Below are 17,971 nucleotides of genomic sequence, written 5' to 3'. Positions count from 1 at the left end.
ATTCTACAGAACGTATCTGTTGTCTACTGTATAAACATGACCCTTTTTGCCCTATTCAGCATTAATTCCTGCCCCATGGCTTATATCAACTGTATAAGTATTTCTGAAACTTACACTTTTTTTTACCAGTGCAGGGTAGCAGAACATTATATTCAAATACATATAAAACTTATATTTTTTGGTGTCTATGTTACTCAAGGACAACAAATCAACAGCTTCATTTTATATTTACATATTTTATTTCTCCTGTTTAGAGATTTTCTGTATAGATGCATTTATAAAATACAATAAAAAGCATTACTATTTACACACCAGCCTTTCTTATGGTCAAATACTATGAGCAGGAATTCCACAGTGTTTATGCCATAAATCTATAGCTTTGCTCACTATTGAGTCAGTGTTGTCTTCTGGAATCTAAAAAAAACAAAGGGGGAAATCAGTTCTACTTTGCACCTTGATTTATAATAAAAGACCATGAATATTTTGCTGCAATATTTTTATATTCATAACAGGAAAGAAACATATGTTTAGCAAGAATTATCGTTATGCACAGTGGCTCAATGGATAGGGCTGCTGCCCTGCAGTGTTGGGGCCCTGAGTTTAATATTCGGGTCACTATCTGCAATGAGTTTTTATGTTCTCTCCACCTCTGCATGGGTTTCTGCCACACTCCAAAACTATACAGGCAAATTAACTGGCACTTAGATTGTAAGCTCCACTGGCACTGGTGTATAATCTTTGTAAAGCACTGTATAAATGTGTTAGCTATATATAAATACCAGGAGAAAAATGTCTGTAAATTAGCCTGTACTTAATTGTGACAAGTGAGACCTATAGTACAATAAAATTTAGCTGTTTCTGGTTCAACTGGTCACTGTACTGGAAAGTCAGTATTTAAATCTAGAACATTTGATAAAGCCCCTACAGTTTAACAATCAAAATCTTTTAGATTTAAAAGAAACATTTTTTATTCACTATCCAGTATAAAATGTTTATGTTAAAGGGCTGCAAAAAATACATTGTTGTCGCCACAGTGCTCAGTATAGTAACAAACTCACCTTTTCCAGAAACGTATTTATGCGCTCAGAATTATTTAAGGCCATGACTTTCAACTTGTAAGTTAGTAAAATCTCCACAGCAACAAATACCAGAATCTTGCAAGATCCACTGACAAGTTTGTCCCATGCCCTTTATGGGACAGAACAAGATATTATCAGACATAGTATAGTTTAATTTTAGACAAACGCAATGGCAAATTAATCTCCTCTAACTCATGCAGTACAATGCCAGAAAAAGTCCACTAGCAATGTGATCGATTAAAATATTTCAGGCACACTAACACAATTTAAATATTTTAAGACCAGTGATTAACAGAGACACCACAGAAATTTTCTGATGTTCTGTTGTCCATGAGGAGATTAAGCATGGGAGACCAAACATATTATGCACCATCCAAGCTCCACACACACTATTGGGCCACTGTGAATTAAACAGAACACAGCAATCTTAAGGAGCTCCTTACTGTACCTTTGTAAGCTTGATGCTGATAAACACCCTGCAAAACACTTCTTGAACCAAAGGTCATATGGAAGCTTTTCAAGCGCACTGCTGGCCTTGAGATGAGCAACCAACCTGCTATCTTCCAGACTCAAGTAATGCTCAAAAGCTTTATGCTGAAAAAGAAAAACTTTAAGTTAAGATGATCTATAAATGTTATCATATTGTTTCAATAAAGGTATTTGTGTCTCCAAAATGCCCTTTGCATACTTTCCAGTACAAATGCATGTAACTCAATGCTATGTTTTAGTAAAGAAGATCACAAACAAACCAAATGCATACATATAAAGTAGTTCACTCAGTGAGACTGAGAATGTGTCTCCCAAAAGTATCAGTTTGGTTCAGCTAGGGGTAGGCAATCATTTTGCATTGGGAGGGGGCTCAAATTCTGAAAAAGATGTAAATATTTTTACACAATGCACCCAATTGTAAAGTTTTACTACTAGCAGCATAAGTCCAAATACTGAAGGCGCGGTGCATGTGTCATCTCTACTGTAATTTGTCAAGTTTGCAGGAGGGATAAGGGCTCACCCAGAAAGTGGCTGGTGCCAGCTGCTGGGCTCAGGCTGCAGTGCTGTTCAGTAGGAGTGGCCATGTGTGGCTCAGCTCAGAGCACAGGCCTGAAGCATGGGTACCTTGGTAAGTTTACTTGAACAGCCAAGACAATGCTGATTTAGGCTAGGGACTGAAGCTCCATAAGGGGCAGGTCAGGCCAGGCCCTCAGGGGTACAATATAGGTGTATTGAGAATATTTCATTGGGGAGAGTCCATGCAAATGTCGGGCTGTGTCTGTGTGTTGGATGAAGGATGGCTGCTATGCTCTGGCATCATTATTATGAAATTCTTATGACTTTGCCACCGTTTGTCCAAGTGTTGTCATTTTTTGCTTAGTATACTACCTAGTGCTCATATGTGTTTTCCAGTGTTTTATCTACTATGATCCTGACCCTGGGTATATAACGTTTTCAAATGGACCGTCTCTTTAGCTGTATAACTTGTCAGGAAATAATAGAGAATTAGTTTAAACATTGAATGCCCAGAAAGAAAAATTGTGTTTTGGATGGATGACAATGGGGACAGGATAAGGGTGTTGTGGGGGCACACAGTGAAGACCCTGTCTTGTGTGCCATGCTCCTTGGCCTTGCTGTTTTGATCAGCCAAACCAAAAAAACCCAGACTGACAAATAATGCAATGTGACACTTGTGGTCAATGATATGTTCATGAATATACAAATGAAATCTGACCATCTATGTGTGTGGAAAAAACTGCACTATTAACTGGCTGATCAACCTGTCATCATGCTGTGGGACAACTGTTTCTGTTTGTCGAAGTAAAACTTTATTGCACTCATAACAAAGAGTTTTCTTTTATGGAATGTCATATGTATGCAAGTCTATTTAGCTGCAAATCTACAGCAGTATCCATTTATATTCACAGTACAAAGGCTGTATGGTAGTTAGTTTTGCCTCCATGCAGCATGGAGGTTCTGGGATTGATACTGACCAGGGCATCAACTATATGGTTGCAAAAAATTATACTCCAAAAATATTAAGTTTAGTATAAAAAAAAAAAATCAATATTTATTTAATACAAATGCATGCATTACTAGTGCCTATGATTAAGTACCAGTGGATATAACGTGTAAGGCGGAGGATCAATGGGTCAGTATGACTACTCTTTTAAATTTTGTATTGAATAAATATTGATTTTTTTATACTAAACTTAATATTTTTGGAGTATAATTTTTTGCAACTGATATTTGGGCCCTTTTGGACTGGTGGCTGTATTCAAAAAAATGTTTTGGCCCTTGGGACTGGCCTTATATACACAGCGATTGGGCGTTATTAGCAATGAACTATATGGTGGTTAAATGTTTTCTCCATATTGTTTTTGGTTTTCTTTTGATTGCTTTCACATTACATATTGGTAAATTAACTGGCTCTTCCAACTGTGATTACTGGACTGATGAGATAAATGAACCCTTTGGTTAGTGTTAGAAGATTTACCAAAAGTCTGCACCGCTGAGAACTCATTTCAGATCCTTAGCTGAGAGCTCAGCTAGGGATCTGAATGTAGATATTCCTGCTGTTTTCTATAATGATGAACACAAACAAACCCTTACCAGCTGAAGCTTGGAATCCTTAAACTTTGAATCTAAATGATTTACAAAATTTCGAATGAGCCAATAACAGTCTACATCATCGTCCACAATCTCCTCCATTGTGCTTGCTATGGCCAAGAAACAGTCATCCTCTGGCTCCTAAAATGCAAACGATTTATGGTTATGACAAAACTACCTTTGACGGAATGCTGTTCAATAATCTTGGCTAGGACAATATATAAAACACAATATATAAAACACAACCTGAAACAGGGTCATAATTGAAAAGCAAGGAAACTAATCAAGGAGTAAAGCTTTACTGTTTATTTAATTATTTTTCTTTTGTAGTTAATTTTATTACTGCATTTTTACTGGTTTTCACACACATCAGCAACCTGACATGTGAGAGCTGTACATAGTCATATGAAATAGAGTGTTATGGGTATGCAGAAGTGCAGCTGTTAGCCTGACAAATTATATAGTAAGACCATGTGAAAATCATGCTTTTAGTTTATTTGACTAAACATATCAAACATAAATGTCCCTTATTCTTCTCTTACCATAGGATAAGGTTGACACTGAGAAAGCTTTCCAGTCTCTAGATGATACATGAGGAGAAATACCTCAATCTTGGGCGTTGTCTCACTGATAAAACGGATAACTTGTAGGGCATGGTGCACGTCCTGGTACTGTTCCCTCCTATACTCCATCATAATAGAATGAGATTCCTGGTGTGGTGGGAGTATACCTTTAGTAAAGTAAAAATATTATTATACTTTGAGTAATAATCTTTAAGGAATTTATAACAATTACCCTTTATCTATATACCGTATATACTCGCGTATAAGCCGAGATTTTCAGCACCCAAAATGTGCTTGAAAATCCTACCTCGGCTTATACGCGGGTCTATCAGAGACTATGTTGGAGCTGATTGTACCAATGCTGGGGGAGTGATGGATTGTACCATTATCCTGTATGCTGGAGTAGCAGGCCCTCCAACTGTTCTGTTCTGACAGGTACCACACACTGTTCTTCCCTAGAGTGCCTCAGTTCCTGGGACCTGTACTATAGAAGGCGCCGCAGTCGTCAAGGAAGCTAAAATTACGAACAATGTTTCTCCCCCCCCCCTCCCAGGAGTAAAAGAAACTCGTGTCACCGCGTGGGGTCCGGCCAGTACAGCAGTAGAAGGAGGTCAGCAATGCTACTCAGTGCCCGCAGGTCACCAACCTGTAGCTTCCTTGTAGGTCATACGTCCTTTTTCAACTTACGTATTCCTGCCCCCGCTTGGTGCACTACAACTCCCGACAAGCCTTGCGAGCTCTATTGATACTTTCCGACGTGGAAATGACGCGCGCTGCTGCTGGGAGATGTACCGTAGTTTTTATTGCAACCCAAACACTGCTTTTATTGGAGGCAGCAGTGACCGCAGAGCAGTCGTGCCATGGTGTTAACGGGCAGTGTGGACGTGCCAGAGCAGGACCATCAGCGGTAATTATTTTCCCAGGTAGGGGGGTCAGCTTCAGCCCATATACCTGTTGGGGTCTGGGGGCCGTAATGGGACTGCTCATCTATTTGCTGTGATGCCACTTTGTACAATTTCTACTCTGTTGGGCTCTGGGTTGCCTCTATGTGTCATGGCTGCATTCATTGCTTTGATAAGGGTTTCTGGCGCAGCTCTAATGGCCCCTGGTGCTTCTGGGTATCTGTGGGTATCACTGATGGGCACTGGTCCAGTTTGGAGTTGTAGTTGGGCACAATATGAAGTCACTGTGCCACTCTGGCTTCTTTGCTGTGCCTGCCACTTTTTATGTAGAGGGACATAAACTTTTGGCTGTGGGGCAGGTGTCCTGCCTTTCATCCATGTTATAGCAGCCACGTTAGATGCAAAGTAATAGCTTTCTGCTCTTCTGTCTGTCAGAACAGCTACAGGGGACCATGTCAGAACAGATGTGTACCACCCTCTGCCCTCACTTCCATTCTGGCTGCAGAAACAACTGGTAGCCAATGCAGTTTGGCCCTTGCTCTGCTTGCTGGAGCAGGTGGCCTCTGTCCAAAACCCACCAAACCTGGTATTCCTCCCTATTAAATGGGTTGTTTACCTTTAAGCTAGGCTTATACGCGAGTCAATACGTTTTTCTGGTTTTCATAGGTAAAATTAGGTACCTCGGCTTATACGCGGGTCGGCTTATACACGAGTATATACGGTACCAGTTATATGAAGGAATTTTTAAATATACCTAGGAGTACCTTCCAAACAAGAATCCTGTACATGGATGGAAGAGGAAATCTCTGGCTGAAAGTGCAAAGCTTCTCAATATCTGTCGGGAAACCAAAAGTTTGTTATAGGGAAACTATACTCCTGTAGGTCTCATAATGACAACAGTAATAATAATTTACATAAAGTCAGCAGAAATGTAAAAAAAAAAACCTTAAGAAATATCTCAGCCGAAGTAAGAGGGCAGTGGTTGGCACTCCAGTTGAAGCCATTGGTAAAAGTAATGTGTGTTTGGTTAATAAGATTATGCTACTAATTTAACTAACTTATGAAGTGCTTAGCACTTTGACCAAATTCGAAAAAAACACATGGGGAAGATGGCTTGCAGTTTATAATATTGTTATAAATAATTTTGGATAATTTCTGTACCACTGTAAAGCTCAGGTTTATGATTGTACAACCTTACATTTATACTAAATGGATAGAATTTGACAGATCTTACTTTGCCATCAATTTAAAAGTGCTGGTGAATGGAAGTAAAAAGATACATTTAGAATATTTTTTTTGAACTGAAGCTGCAGTGCGTTTCCCTGTTTTTTTAGAGTAGTGCTAAAAAGTGTACATAAGCAAATTCCTTACCTAAGCGATCATCTTTCAATAATATCTCCAGTGACTTTTTCTCTTCCACTCCTCGGAACCCAACTTTTTCATAGTAAACCGAACGGAAATTTCTTTGTGAATCCTCTGACATTGTCTATGAAAAATAAAGATAAGTTTTAAGCTATGTTTCTTTTTAAAATTTCAGTACCATCTGATCAACTTGAAGTAACTGATCCAATATACATACATATAAAGGTATTGAAAGCAGAACCTGTCTGTTGCTTAGAAGTAGATTTACTTTCATTGTGTTTTTTCTTTCTACGGTAAAAGACCCCTTTTCAATATTTTAAGGAAAAGTTCATATATGTGTTATATTTAAATAAAATGACCTGTTCATTTTAAATACAGTTTTGCCTGCTAGAATCTTTTTGTTCTAAACATGGTCCCTTGCATGCTGTATGTGCTTGCCTGTAAGTCTATATAGAGTAAAGGAAGGTTCCCTATTTACATTTCTGTAGGATTATGTATTCTGTAAAAAAAAAAAAATATATATATATATATATATATATATATATATATATATATATATATATATATATATATATATATATATATATATAGTTCTGTAGTAAAATCTAAAATCGAACTCTGAATTTAGTTGTCTGGTAGATTAGCATGTTTACAACAGCCCGTCAATTACAAATGCACAATGGGAGGGTGCTCTAAAGTTAACAAAATTGATAATGCATATTGACACAATTTGTTAAGGAACTTGCATTCAAACTCCTGCACTACCAAATGGATGAATCGCTTTTCTCCATCATTGTTTTGTAAACAGGCAGATAGAAGCAGATCCACGGCTTTGTGTAGCTACACTGACAGACACAGTGTTGGCCTATGTGCAGCTACAAGGACACATCAGGTGCAATTGTCACAAATCCAACTCAACTCATCCAAAATTACATTTTGCACTATATGATATGATAAATCAGCTTTAATTCTTTTCACTTTTCTTTGACATTTAGATCAGGGTTGTACAGGTTCTGTCAGCATCATCAATTTTATGCATCCACGCCAACAGCATTTTAACTTGTGGTGTAATAAAGTGTCATGCATTCCACTACACTGCAATACAACTGCCCTGTGTATCTATACCCTTGACATTGTACATTAATATTAAACACAGAATTAAAATCTGCCTTGATCTTGGTCTCTGCCTAGAGTTGTCACCTTTTCTGGAAAAAAATACCGGCCTTCTTATATATTTATCTTTTTTCCCTATTAATAACATTGGGAACAACCATCATATTTACCGGCCTATCTCTGCCATTCAGTGGAACAACCAATTTAAGCAAACATACACAATATCTAGCAGGAATTAGTTTCACCGCTCAACTGAACGGGATTTTTTAGTTCATATAGACAAAGTATATCATGGCCTGGATGAATAAAAAAAACCTTCATAGACAGATTTGGTTACATTTTAATCCAGCTTGCAACCACCAGTGTTGAGATACGAGAGAAGCAAATTCCTCATTTTCATTTGTAATTGTTGTTAAAAAAAAAAACTGACCCCCTGCACAATTAGTTTTCAAAATACAAACATATGCACCAAAGTTGAAAATATGAATGGTGGAAGGAACTTGAACTGGATCAGTGGTTAGTATGGAGGAGGATGGTTTCACATATCAGTGATGCAACGATCTGACCTAGGGCTTAAACATGTCTGAAGTGAGATTCAAATCAGGTCTTGTGGAATTCAAGTCCAAATGCCTCAAACAGCTCTATACACAGCCAATAGAAATCACTCATGTCACTGGCAGCTCTAGCATGTGCAAGTTTCCAGTCTTCAGTCTAGTCCTTGTTGAAGGACAGGCTATGGTTATCCATGTGTTTCACAAACTGCAAGTGATACAACATATAAATTGGAATTATTCACCCTTTTATTCTGAGACATCTATTTTGACAACCCATCTGTAACATAGATAATTTTAAACAAAAGTGGCCAGGTCACAGGCTTCAGTGATGATATAGGCAAATTAACTGAACTGCATGAAAGAACAGAGCTGGGGGATTCCACAATGATTCCTGTAAGCAAGGGAATACTAGTGAGCAAATACTCTACTGAATACACGTTTTCATGAGCCCCATTCACATGAAGAAAAACATTGTGAATTGACTGATGTTCTTGGCCCCCTGCTGTTCTCGCTCTATACAACTTCACTAGGAAAACTCATTCAGTCATTTGGACTTCAGTATCACCTTTATGCTGATGACACCCAACTCTACTTGTCTACTCCTGATCTTTCTAACTCTGTCCTTTCCCAAGTCACAGACTGTCTCTCTGCTGTCTCCTCCTGGATGTCACAGCGCCACCTGAAACTGAACCTTTCTAAAACAGAACTCATTATATTTCCTCCAAGATCTTCCCCTGTCCCTCAGATATCACTCACCGTAAACAACACCACCTTTCATTCCACCACACAGGCACGCTGCCTAGGAGTCATCTTAGACTCTCATCTGTCTTTTTCACCACACATTCAAACACTTGCAAAATCTTGCCGTATTCAACTGCGCAACATTGCTCGAATACGACCATATCTCAGTTCAGAATCAACTAAAACACTGATTCAGTCTCTCATCATCTCCCGCCTTGATTACTGCAACTTACTCCTCACAGGTATTCCAACAAGTCACCTTTCACAACTCCAATCTGTTCTAAACGCGGCCGCTAGACTCATTCATCTAGCTCGCCGCTCAACATCAGCTGCTCCCATATGTATGTCCCTTCACTGGCTCCCAATCTCTTCTAGAATCAAATTCAAATTACTTACACTCACATTCAAGGCCCTTAATAATGAAACCCCTCCCTATATTTCATCTCTAATCTCCAAATACACTCCTTCACGAAACCTACGCTCTGCTTCTGATCTTCGCCTCACTTCTCCTCTGGTCACTTCTGCCCATTCTCGTCTACAAGACTTCTCTCGGGCTTCTGCTTTTCTCTGGAACTCTCTGCCACAAGCTGTCAGACTTTCTCCTTCCTTCCAAACTTTCAAGCGCTCCTTAAAGACCCATCTGTTTAAAGAGGCCTATTCGTTGTACCTTAATTAATCATTGCTATATCAAAAATGACAAAGTGTTTATACAATCCTAATGTCTCAATTGTACCCTAACCTTTTAGTTTGTAAACCCTATTGTACTCTGTAATCCTTGTCTGTTATCCACCATTTATTCCCTGTTTGCTATAACTGCAGTAAAGCACTGCGTATCTTGACAGCGCTATATAAATAAATGATGATGATGATGATGACTGGTACATGTTATAGTTACTACAATGTCAATATCAGTCCTTTAAACCCTATAAAGATATACAGATCCTGGTTCAGAGCTTAATTAAAACCAATAGCGTTGCTCATCTGCATCCAGCACGCAATCCGCTGTTTCTACCTGATCTGTGAGTAAGTCCTTTGTAGATTCATACACTCACATCTGTAAATGCGATCAGCTGGCAACCTACTTCCGGCTTCTTAAACGTCATACAAGCGTCGGAAGGAAGCTCAAAGGAACCAAACTACAACTTCTCTGCAGCGCGACGTTCTCGCTCCTCCCTTGTCACACGCCCTGCAGCCGGATCAAATTACTTGGGCTGTGACAAGGAGAGAGAGTATTAGCAGCAGCTGTGTAGCTGATTGGCCAGCACTGATACTGCCCGCCTCCTTCAGTCCCTTGCTTTCAGCGCTGGGAACTGTAGAAAATGGGGTGGGCGTGACTAAAATTAAACACGAGGGATGTTTGGATCACGTGACGGCTTTACTTGCCTTGGTGGTATGCGGATCTGACCTCAGTGTAGTGAGAAGAGCTGTGAGTGCCCTTAAGTGTGTCCGTAGTGCAGCTCTGCTTTCCTGTGAGGTGAGTCGTAGTCAAGTCAGCTCTAAACCATGTACAGAGGGGTTGGATTGGGCTATAGAGTAGGTAACCTGCTTGGCCATTTTGTTTGCAATAGTAGCAGTCTGTAAGAATCTGACGTGCCCCATTTTTATAGAAATCTGCACTTGAACGGTAGTTATTGTGACAAATAGGCATTCTTTTATAGCTTCTGAGGTATAATTTGTGTGTTTCCTCAACCCAACCTTCTTTCTGCTCCAAGCAACTCTGTAGTAGTGTACTGCAAACTGCTGACTCATGATCAGACACGTGACTGTCAGTGACCCGCAAAAAAAGAGCATTTGGTTGTGAAGGGGAAAGGTTAGGTTGAGGAGTAATAAGCCATGAAATATACAGGTATAAAATGTAGGAAGACTCAAAATCAGGTTTACTTGATGTCCATTACAGTTTTGTGGATTGTTTAAATGGTGCAAGTTCCCCTTTCATGAGTTGCAGTGCAGAGATAGGGTGAACAGTACAGGCACTAGAGATAGTAGTTGCACAAGTTTAAGGGTGGGTTGCAACATGTGTTTCTGTTAATACAAGATAAGAACTACAGTATATGAAAAGTTTCTGTGCATGTAAGTAAGGGGAGTTACAGTACATGAGTGGCAACTTATAGTTTGTTTTAGCTTGAGCTGTAGAATAGCCATGGCAAATAACTCCAATAGACTCTTTACTGCCAAGAACAGTGACTCTGTCCCTGGACATTTTTGACCAGGTGACCTACAGCCGACAGAATGTGTGACCTTCTGTCTTGATTAGGGATGCACCGAATCCTTCTGCATGGCCGAACTGAATCCTAATTTGCCTATGCAAATTAGCGCCGGAAAGGGAAATCTCGTGACTTTTTGTCACAAAACAAGAAAGTAAAAAAATGTTTTCCCCTTCCCACCCCTAATTTGCATATGCAAATTAGGATTTGATTCGGTATTCGGCTGAATCCAAAATTGTGGATTCGGTGCATCCCTAGTCTTGATATCCATTCATAACCTATTGTTGTCATAATTGTAGGACTTTAGACCAGGGGTCCCCAGCCTTTCTTACACGTGAGCTATATTTATATAAAAAAAATAGGGAAGAAACACAAGCATGAAAAAAAAATTCGTAGCCTGTCATTGGTTATCTGGTAGCCCCTATGTGGATTGGCAGACTACACGTGGGTCTGTAACATAGTAAGTTAGGTTGAAAAAAGACACACTTCCATCAAGTTCAACCTTTTAACTTTTTTAACCTGCCTAACTGCTAGTTGATCCAGAGGAAGGCAAAAAAAAACCCATCTGAAGCCTCTCCAATTTGCCTCAGAGGGGAAATAAATTCCTTCCTGACTCCAAAATGGACTAGTCCCTGGATCAACTTGTACTATGAGCTATCATCCATAACCCTGTATTCTCTCATTTGCTAAAAAGCCATCCAACCCCTTTTGAAAGCTATCTAATGTATCAGCCTGTACAACTGGTTCAGGGAGAGAATTCCACATGTAGTAACATACAGTAACATAACTGTCTGGCAGTAAATGTAGTCATCATGCCTCCAAAACTTGCCTGCGAGTCAGAAATCCAAAAATGAGCACCTACTTTGAGGCCATTGGGAGTGACATTAAAGGCCTTGGAGAGTAACCTGTTTCTTGCGAGACACTAGTTAGGGATCACTGCATTAGACATTTCCTTTTGACAATTAAACATAAATGGTGGGTCTAGCATATTATGCATCTTAATATGATATTCTTTTATAGCACAAATGTCTAGAGAGTGAAAATTATTTTAAGCTTAGCTGCTATGGGCGATGTTTTTTGAAAAAAATTCAGAATGCAAAAGGGCTGTGCTAGAGGAATGTGCATATGATGGGCAGACTAGGTGGACACTTTGGGGATTTTTTGCTTGCAATTTCTGTAGATCTGTATGACAACCCAGTAGTTGTTGTGGTTTTATTATCAGGCCCAGACTGACAATCTGTAGATTCAGGCAAGAACCAGAAGGGCTGCTGTAAGGTGCCATAGACAGTCACTATTTATTGGGGCTGTTTGGTCCTCTTTGTACCTGAAATCCCATGGTCTGTTGTGACTCTCCATGAATTAATCCTTATTCTCTAAAGTCTAAACATATATATTGTCTAGGGATGCACCGAATCCACTATTTTGGATTCGGGCAAAACCCTGAATCCTTCGTGGAAGATCCACAAATCCTGGATTTGGTGAATCCCTAATATTCCCTATAGGTTTAGCAGAAATATGAAATCTGCAGCCCTCTTTCAGCTATTACACAAAATCTTCCACCAGTTTCCAAAACAAGTCTATCTTTTGTGGATTTAAAACACTTGTAGCCATTGCTGTCCAATGACCTCGTTACAACCTGCTTTTCTTTTGTTAAGGTTGACCCTATAAAGTGTTTTTTTCCATACTATTAAACCCATTTCACACTTTCTGCATATTGATCTTCAAAAATCCCAGAAGAACCCATGGACATAATATGAATTAATTTTTTTTTCTCTTTTTTTTTCTTCACTGTTTAGAATGGGTGTTGAATGGTTCGGTTTTGGTTATGCAGCTCTGGTTGCCTCTGGTGGAGTCATGGGTTATGTCAAAGCAGGTATGGCTATTATTAAACTGTTTGGTATGAGAATGTAGAAAACAATTGACAATTTAAAACGCACATGCTTATAAACTCGTATGTATACATGCATAAAAAGTGATAAATCTGACCAGTTATCTGTTTTATGGTTTTACTAATAGAACTATTGAAAGCTGAATATATAATCACTTTATTGTTGCACAGACTAACTACAGTTTTAGCCTGCCCTAAACAGCCACTCGCTCACTAAGACAAAATGCATACCATTCTTTTTCTCAGCCATCTCTGAAAACACCAGTCTGTTCCCAACTGCTCTGTGGTCTGTTCACTCTGACAGCTCCTGTTAGTGCCCCTACATGGTGGAGAACTGCCCCAAAACACTAAATTTTGCATTTTTGGGCTAAAATTCACCCCATGCCCCTGGTGGAGAACACTCCTGTTATGACATTTGTAAAGACTGGCTACAAGTTTTTTTCATCTCTCACTAGGTTTTGTTTATAATCCTATTTATTACAAGTTACTTTGCGGGTGTGGTATGACTCAGAGGATGCAAAGATAGCCATAAGGCTAGGGCCACACGGCGCGATTTTGCCGCGATTCTGCGCTGGGCGAGTTACGAGTCGCTGCGGTTTTTAAGCCGAAATAGCTTTGTTAACTTTGGCGCTGGCGTCAATGCAAATCGCGGCGAAATCGCTGCGCTAATTCACACGCGGCGATTCGTTTTCTATTGTCGCCCGAAGTTGCCTCGCTGGGCGTTTCCGGGCGACAGTAGAAAAAGAATCGCCGCGTGTGAATTAGCGCAGCGATTTCGCCGCGATTTGCATTGACGCCAGTGCCAAAGTTAACAAAGCTATTTCGGCTTAAAAACCGCAGCGACTCGCAACTCGCCCAGCGCAGAATCGCGGCAAAATCGCGCCGTGTGGCCCTAGCCTAAAAGTACAGATTAAATTGCAAGCATTTGTCCCTGGTATAAAGGGATTTCATGTATCATTATAGCACAGAATTTCATCAATTTATCATTTTGTTTTATGGCGAAAACAAGAGGGTATGCTTGCCTTCTATATCTGGTTTACAAACTGTTGGGCTACTTCACCTTGGGTAACCTGAAGCATTATAAGGGAAGCAGCGTGAATATCCTGATAAAACTTGGGAGAAGTTAATTTGCTTTTCTAGATTCTCTTGGGGCAGTAATGCCATTGCCTCTTAGACCACAGACTTAAAATCAAAAAGTTGCTAAAAACGTTTGCCCTGTCTTCGGTATGTGGCAGTGAAACCCACATTTACAAAATTATGAGTTCAGTTACTACAACAAACCCAAATCTATAAAATTAGGAGTTTAGTTAGCCTTTAAGTTACTCTTTAGGTCTTATAACAATATAATTTGACTATATCACTTTCTTCTTAATTGTAGGTAGTGTTCCTTCTCTGGCTGCTGGTCTACTCTTTGGAAGTTTAGCTGGATTGGGTGCCTATCAGATGTCTAATGACTCTAAGAATGTATTACTTTCACTAAGTAAGTTGCAGTTGATTGCTGGATTGTAAGAGAATCTATTCATGCTTCCAGAAATGCCAGCTGTCAAACAAGTGGATGATACAGCAATTCAAAATAACTTATTTATTATTACATTATTATTATTACATATAGATTTTCTTTAAAAAGTTTAAAAGTTGCTTGTCCAGCAACTACAAAAAAAAATCTCTTAACTCTCAACTGCAAAATATTTTATACAAACTGCTATGAGTGAAAGCTGACCTGTGTTAATCTTAACTAAAGTGCTGAAACCACTGAATATTCTAAGTTTCCACCTAGTGTATATCAAAAAAAGTACAGATGTCTGAATCTTTAAAGGGGTTGTTCACCTTCGAGATAATTTTAGTATGATGTATTGTAGAGTGTGATATACTGAGACAATTTGCAATTTGTTTTAATTTTTTATTATTGAAGGTTTTTGAGTTATTTAGCTTTTTATTCAGCAGCTCTTCAGTTTGCATTATAAGCAATCAGGGTCCAAATTATCCTAGCAACCATGCACTGATTTGAATAGGAGAGAGTCTGAATAGAAGGATCAGTAATAAAAAGTAGCAATAACAATACATTTGTAGCCATACAAAGCATTTGTTTTTTTAGAAGGGGACAGCGTCGCCCATTTGAAAGCTGCAAAGGAAAAGACAAATAACTATAAAACTATAAATACTGAAAACCAATTGAAAAGTTACTTAGAATTCTATAACATAATAAAAGTTACTTTAAAGGTGAACCACCCCTTTAGGGTATTAGAGAAGTGTGGAGTAGAACTCCACACAAAGAATGGGAGGATATTTCATGAGGAATGTTTCTGTATCCCAATAATAACAGAATATTAAGATGGGCCAAAGCTGTTTTGAACAAATGGCTGGCCAGCTGCTTATTAATATGATTAATGATTTCACTTGTTCAGCACTGGTTTCCATCCAAGCCCACAGATGAATATTAGAAAACACATGCATTGCCATAGGCACAATGATAAAATCACCTCATAACTAACGCCATGAAATACACAGACTTGTGCTGTAAAGTACACAGAAACATTTGTAACACCACAACTTAGAATTATGCATATGTGACTAAAATACACATTGACAATATGACTACAAATGTAAATCTTTTATAACTAAGGTTTGGGTTCCCTCTGTAATCGATTACATAATACTGGTAAGTAGCAATATAAATATATGAAACCTATTTTGTTGTTTGCTTTTTAAAGTTGCTTCTGGTACGTTGGCTGGAGTCATGGGATTCCGATTTTACAACTCTGGAAAATTCATGCCTGCTGGATTGATAGCTGGTGCAAGGTACAGTACATAAAATACTATATATTATATATGTGTATACTTTTTGTTTTTCTTCAATCATTAGGGGAAACTCCCCTTTAGATTAGCTTATATCATATCTGGATCTACCATTTGTATAGTTTTTTTTTTTTTTTTTTTTTTAATGATTAACCTTCATATTCTGCTTCTTTCTAGATTGCAAATAAAACTGGTATCTGGTTTTAGGTGTCCTAATGGACAAGGAATTATAAAATCACAGTTCAGACCCCTTTATGCTTGATTGTTACCATGGATAAAAACAGTTTTTCACCAGCTACTACATAATACTGGTGACATATTTTTTTGGTTTGGCTGTTTTTGTTACCTAGGTCTATTTGCATATGGATGATTCGATAACATTAGTTATTAGTTCATGTGTGTGACTTATTTCTATCCTTAACAGTCTCTTAATGGTGGGAAGAATTGGAATGAAGATGTTGGAGAAACCGCAACAACCATGATGTCCGTGATCAAGTCATGTTTTCTTTTCTTTTTTTCACCCACAGTAAAAGTATAAATGTTAATGTAACCATTAAATTTTTTTGTAAAATAGATGTTTTACCAAATTTTGCTTTGGTGTCATTTTTCAAAATGCCAGTCTTTACCTAACAAATAAATGCTAAAAGCAAAAATAAATTGCTACTATATTTTTGTTTATAAACAAGTCGTTTGAACCATGGGATGAAAGAGAAGTGCTTAAAAATGTAATAAGCCGCTACTCATTCAAGGGGTGGGGTATAAATTCTGGTGTAAAAAAATTATTTTTACCGTATGATACTTCAAGTAGATCAGTATGGGTGATACATTATGCTGCACTGCAAATTACAGAATTAATTACTTCAATATACATATATATTCCCCCACTTTCAAGGTTTCCTTCAAGACCATTTGAGGAGTTAGGGCCAACAGGGTCTCTATGGCTATTTTGAGATGAAAGTAGCAAATGATATGCGTGGTATTCATGCTACACATAGGGGCACAACTACTAAGCTCGAGTGAAGGATTCGAAGTAAAAAAAACTTTCAAAGGTTTTTTTGGGGTACTTCGACCATCGAAAAGGCTACATCGGCCTTCGACTACGATTCGAACTAAAAATCGTTCGACTATTCAATAGTCGAAGTACTGTCTCTTTAAAAAAAACTTATACTACATACTTCTCCACTTACCGAGCTACAATGTTAGCCTATGGGGACCTTCCCCATAAGTTTTCTAAGCTTTTTGTGATCGAAGAAAAATCTTTCGATTAAAATCCTTTGAAGCGTTCGATTCGAAGGATTTAATCGTTCGATTGAAGGGATGGATATAAGAAGCACTGGGAGGAAAATATTAAGTGGTAGCTACCATAATTGCAGTTTAACTGCAGCCTTGTGGGGTTTTTTTTTTACAGTAGAAGGTAGATTATCACTTATAATACGAGTGATATCTGTATAACTGAAGAAGCTAAAATATATGTAAATCACTTCAATTCTTTAGATCTGTGGAGGGGGGGTTTCCAATACACATATCACAAACTGCGGGTCCTGGCTGAGATTTTGTAGATTCCACTTCAGTGACAACATGTACTTTGGGCTCAGCTAAACACATCAAGCCATTATATTCTGCCTGCTTGTACTCATGAGCATTCAGGGTTCCGTTTTTTAGACACACTAAGTGCAATAAAAAGACAATATAATAGAGGTTTGTGCACTTAAGTGTGTTTAAAAATGCTTATAGGCATACAGTATATAATTCAGCTCTTGTGGGTTCTGTCTTGTTGAACTATTCCCATATCTGCATTCCTAATTCCCCATTCCTGCCTTGAATCTGATTCCCTGCTAGCCTGTTTATTAGACTGTCTCTGCCCACACTTTCAGAGTTAAGGTGGCCATACACGGATAGATCCGCTCGTTTGGCGATGTCGCCAAACGAGCGGATCTCACTCCGATATGCCCACCTTGAGGTGGGCAATATCGGGCTGATCCGATCGTGGGCCCTAGGGCCCAACGATCGGATCCTAGCGTTCACCAAACGGGCGGTCGGATCGCGGGACCGCATCAACGAACAGATGCGGCCGCGATCCGACGGGATTTTTAATCCCATCCGATCGAGATCTGGCCGACTTTCGGCCAGATCTCGATCGGGGAAGCCCGTCGGGGGCCCCCATACACGGG

At 38.9% G+C, this 17,971-nt stretch overlaps 2 protein-coding genes across 5 annotated transcripts; one reads left to right on the top strand and one right to left on the bottom strand.

Annotated features, from left to right (window-relative positions):
- Nucleotides 1-220: 220 nt before the first annotated feature.
- tbc1d7.L (TBC1 domain family member 7 L homeolog) lies at nt 221-10,143 on the bottom strand. Of its 4 annotated transcripts, none has more exons than XM_041565391.1 (8): nt 9,965-10,143; nt 6,514-6,628; nt 5,897-5,977; nt 4,220-4,407; nt 3,681-3,818; nt 1,528-1,673; nt 1,059-1,188; nt 221-414 (listed from the first exon to the last, which is right to left on the bottom strand). In XM_041565391.1, the coding sequence occupies exons 1-8, from the start codon at nt 10,013-10,015 to the stop codon at nt 328-330; spliced, it is 936 nt and encodes a 311-aa protein (XP_041421325.1). In that variant the 5' UTR covers nt 10,016-10,143; the 3' UTR covers nt 221-327.
- A 155-nt stretch (nt 10,144-10,298) lies between these two features.
- tmem14c.L (transmembrane protein 14C L homeolog) lies at nt 10,299-16,387 on the top strand. The gene is given in 5 exon segments (NM_001093793.1): nt 10,299-10,386; nt 12,913-12,989; nt 14,383-14,484; nt 15,716-15,803; nt 16,225-16,387. Coding segments are annotated over 4 exon segments (324 nt in total). The 5' UTR covers nt 10,299-10,386; nt 12,913; the 3' UTR covers nt 16,283-16,387.
- Nucleotides 16,388-17,971: the final 1,584 nt, after the last annotated feature.

This window comes from Xenopus laevis, chromosome 6L, assembly GCF_017654675.1.
Source record: "Xenopus laevis strain J_2021 chromosome 6L, Xenopus_laevis_v10.1, whole genome shotgun sequence".
Taxonomy (NCBI): Eukaryota; Metazoa; Chordata; class Amphibia; order Anura; family Pipidae; genus Xenopus; species Xenopus laevis.
The sequence above is the reverse complement of the archived record's forward strand: the minus strand, read 5'-3'. Positions and strand labels throughout refer to the sequence as shown.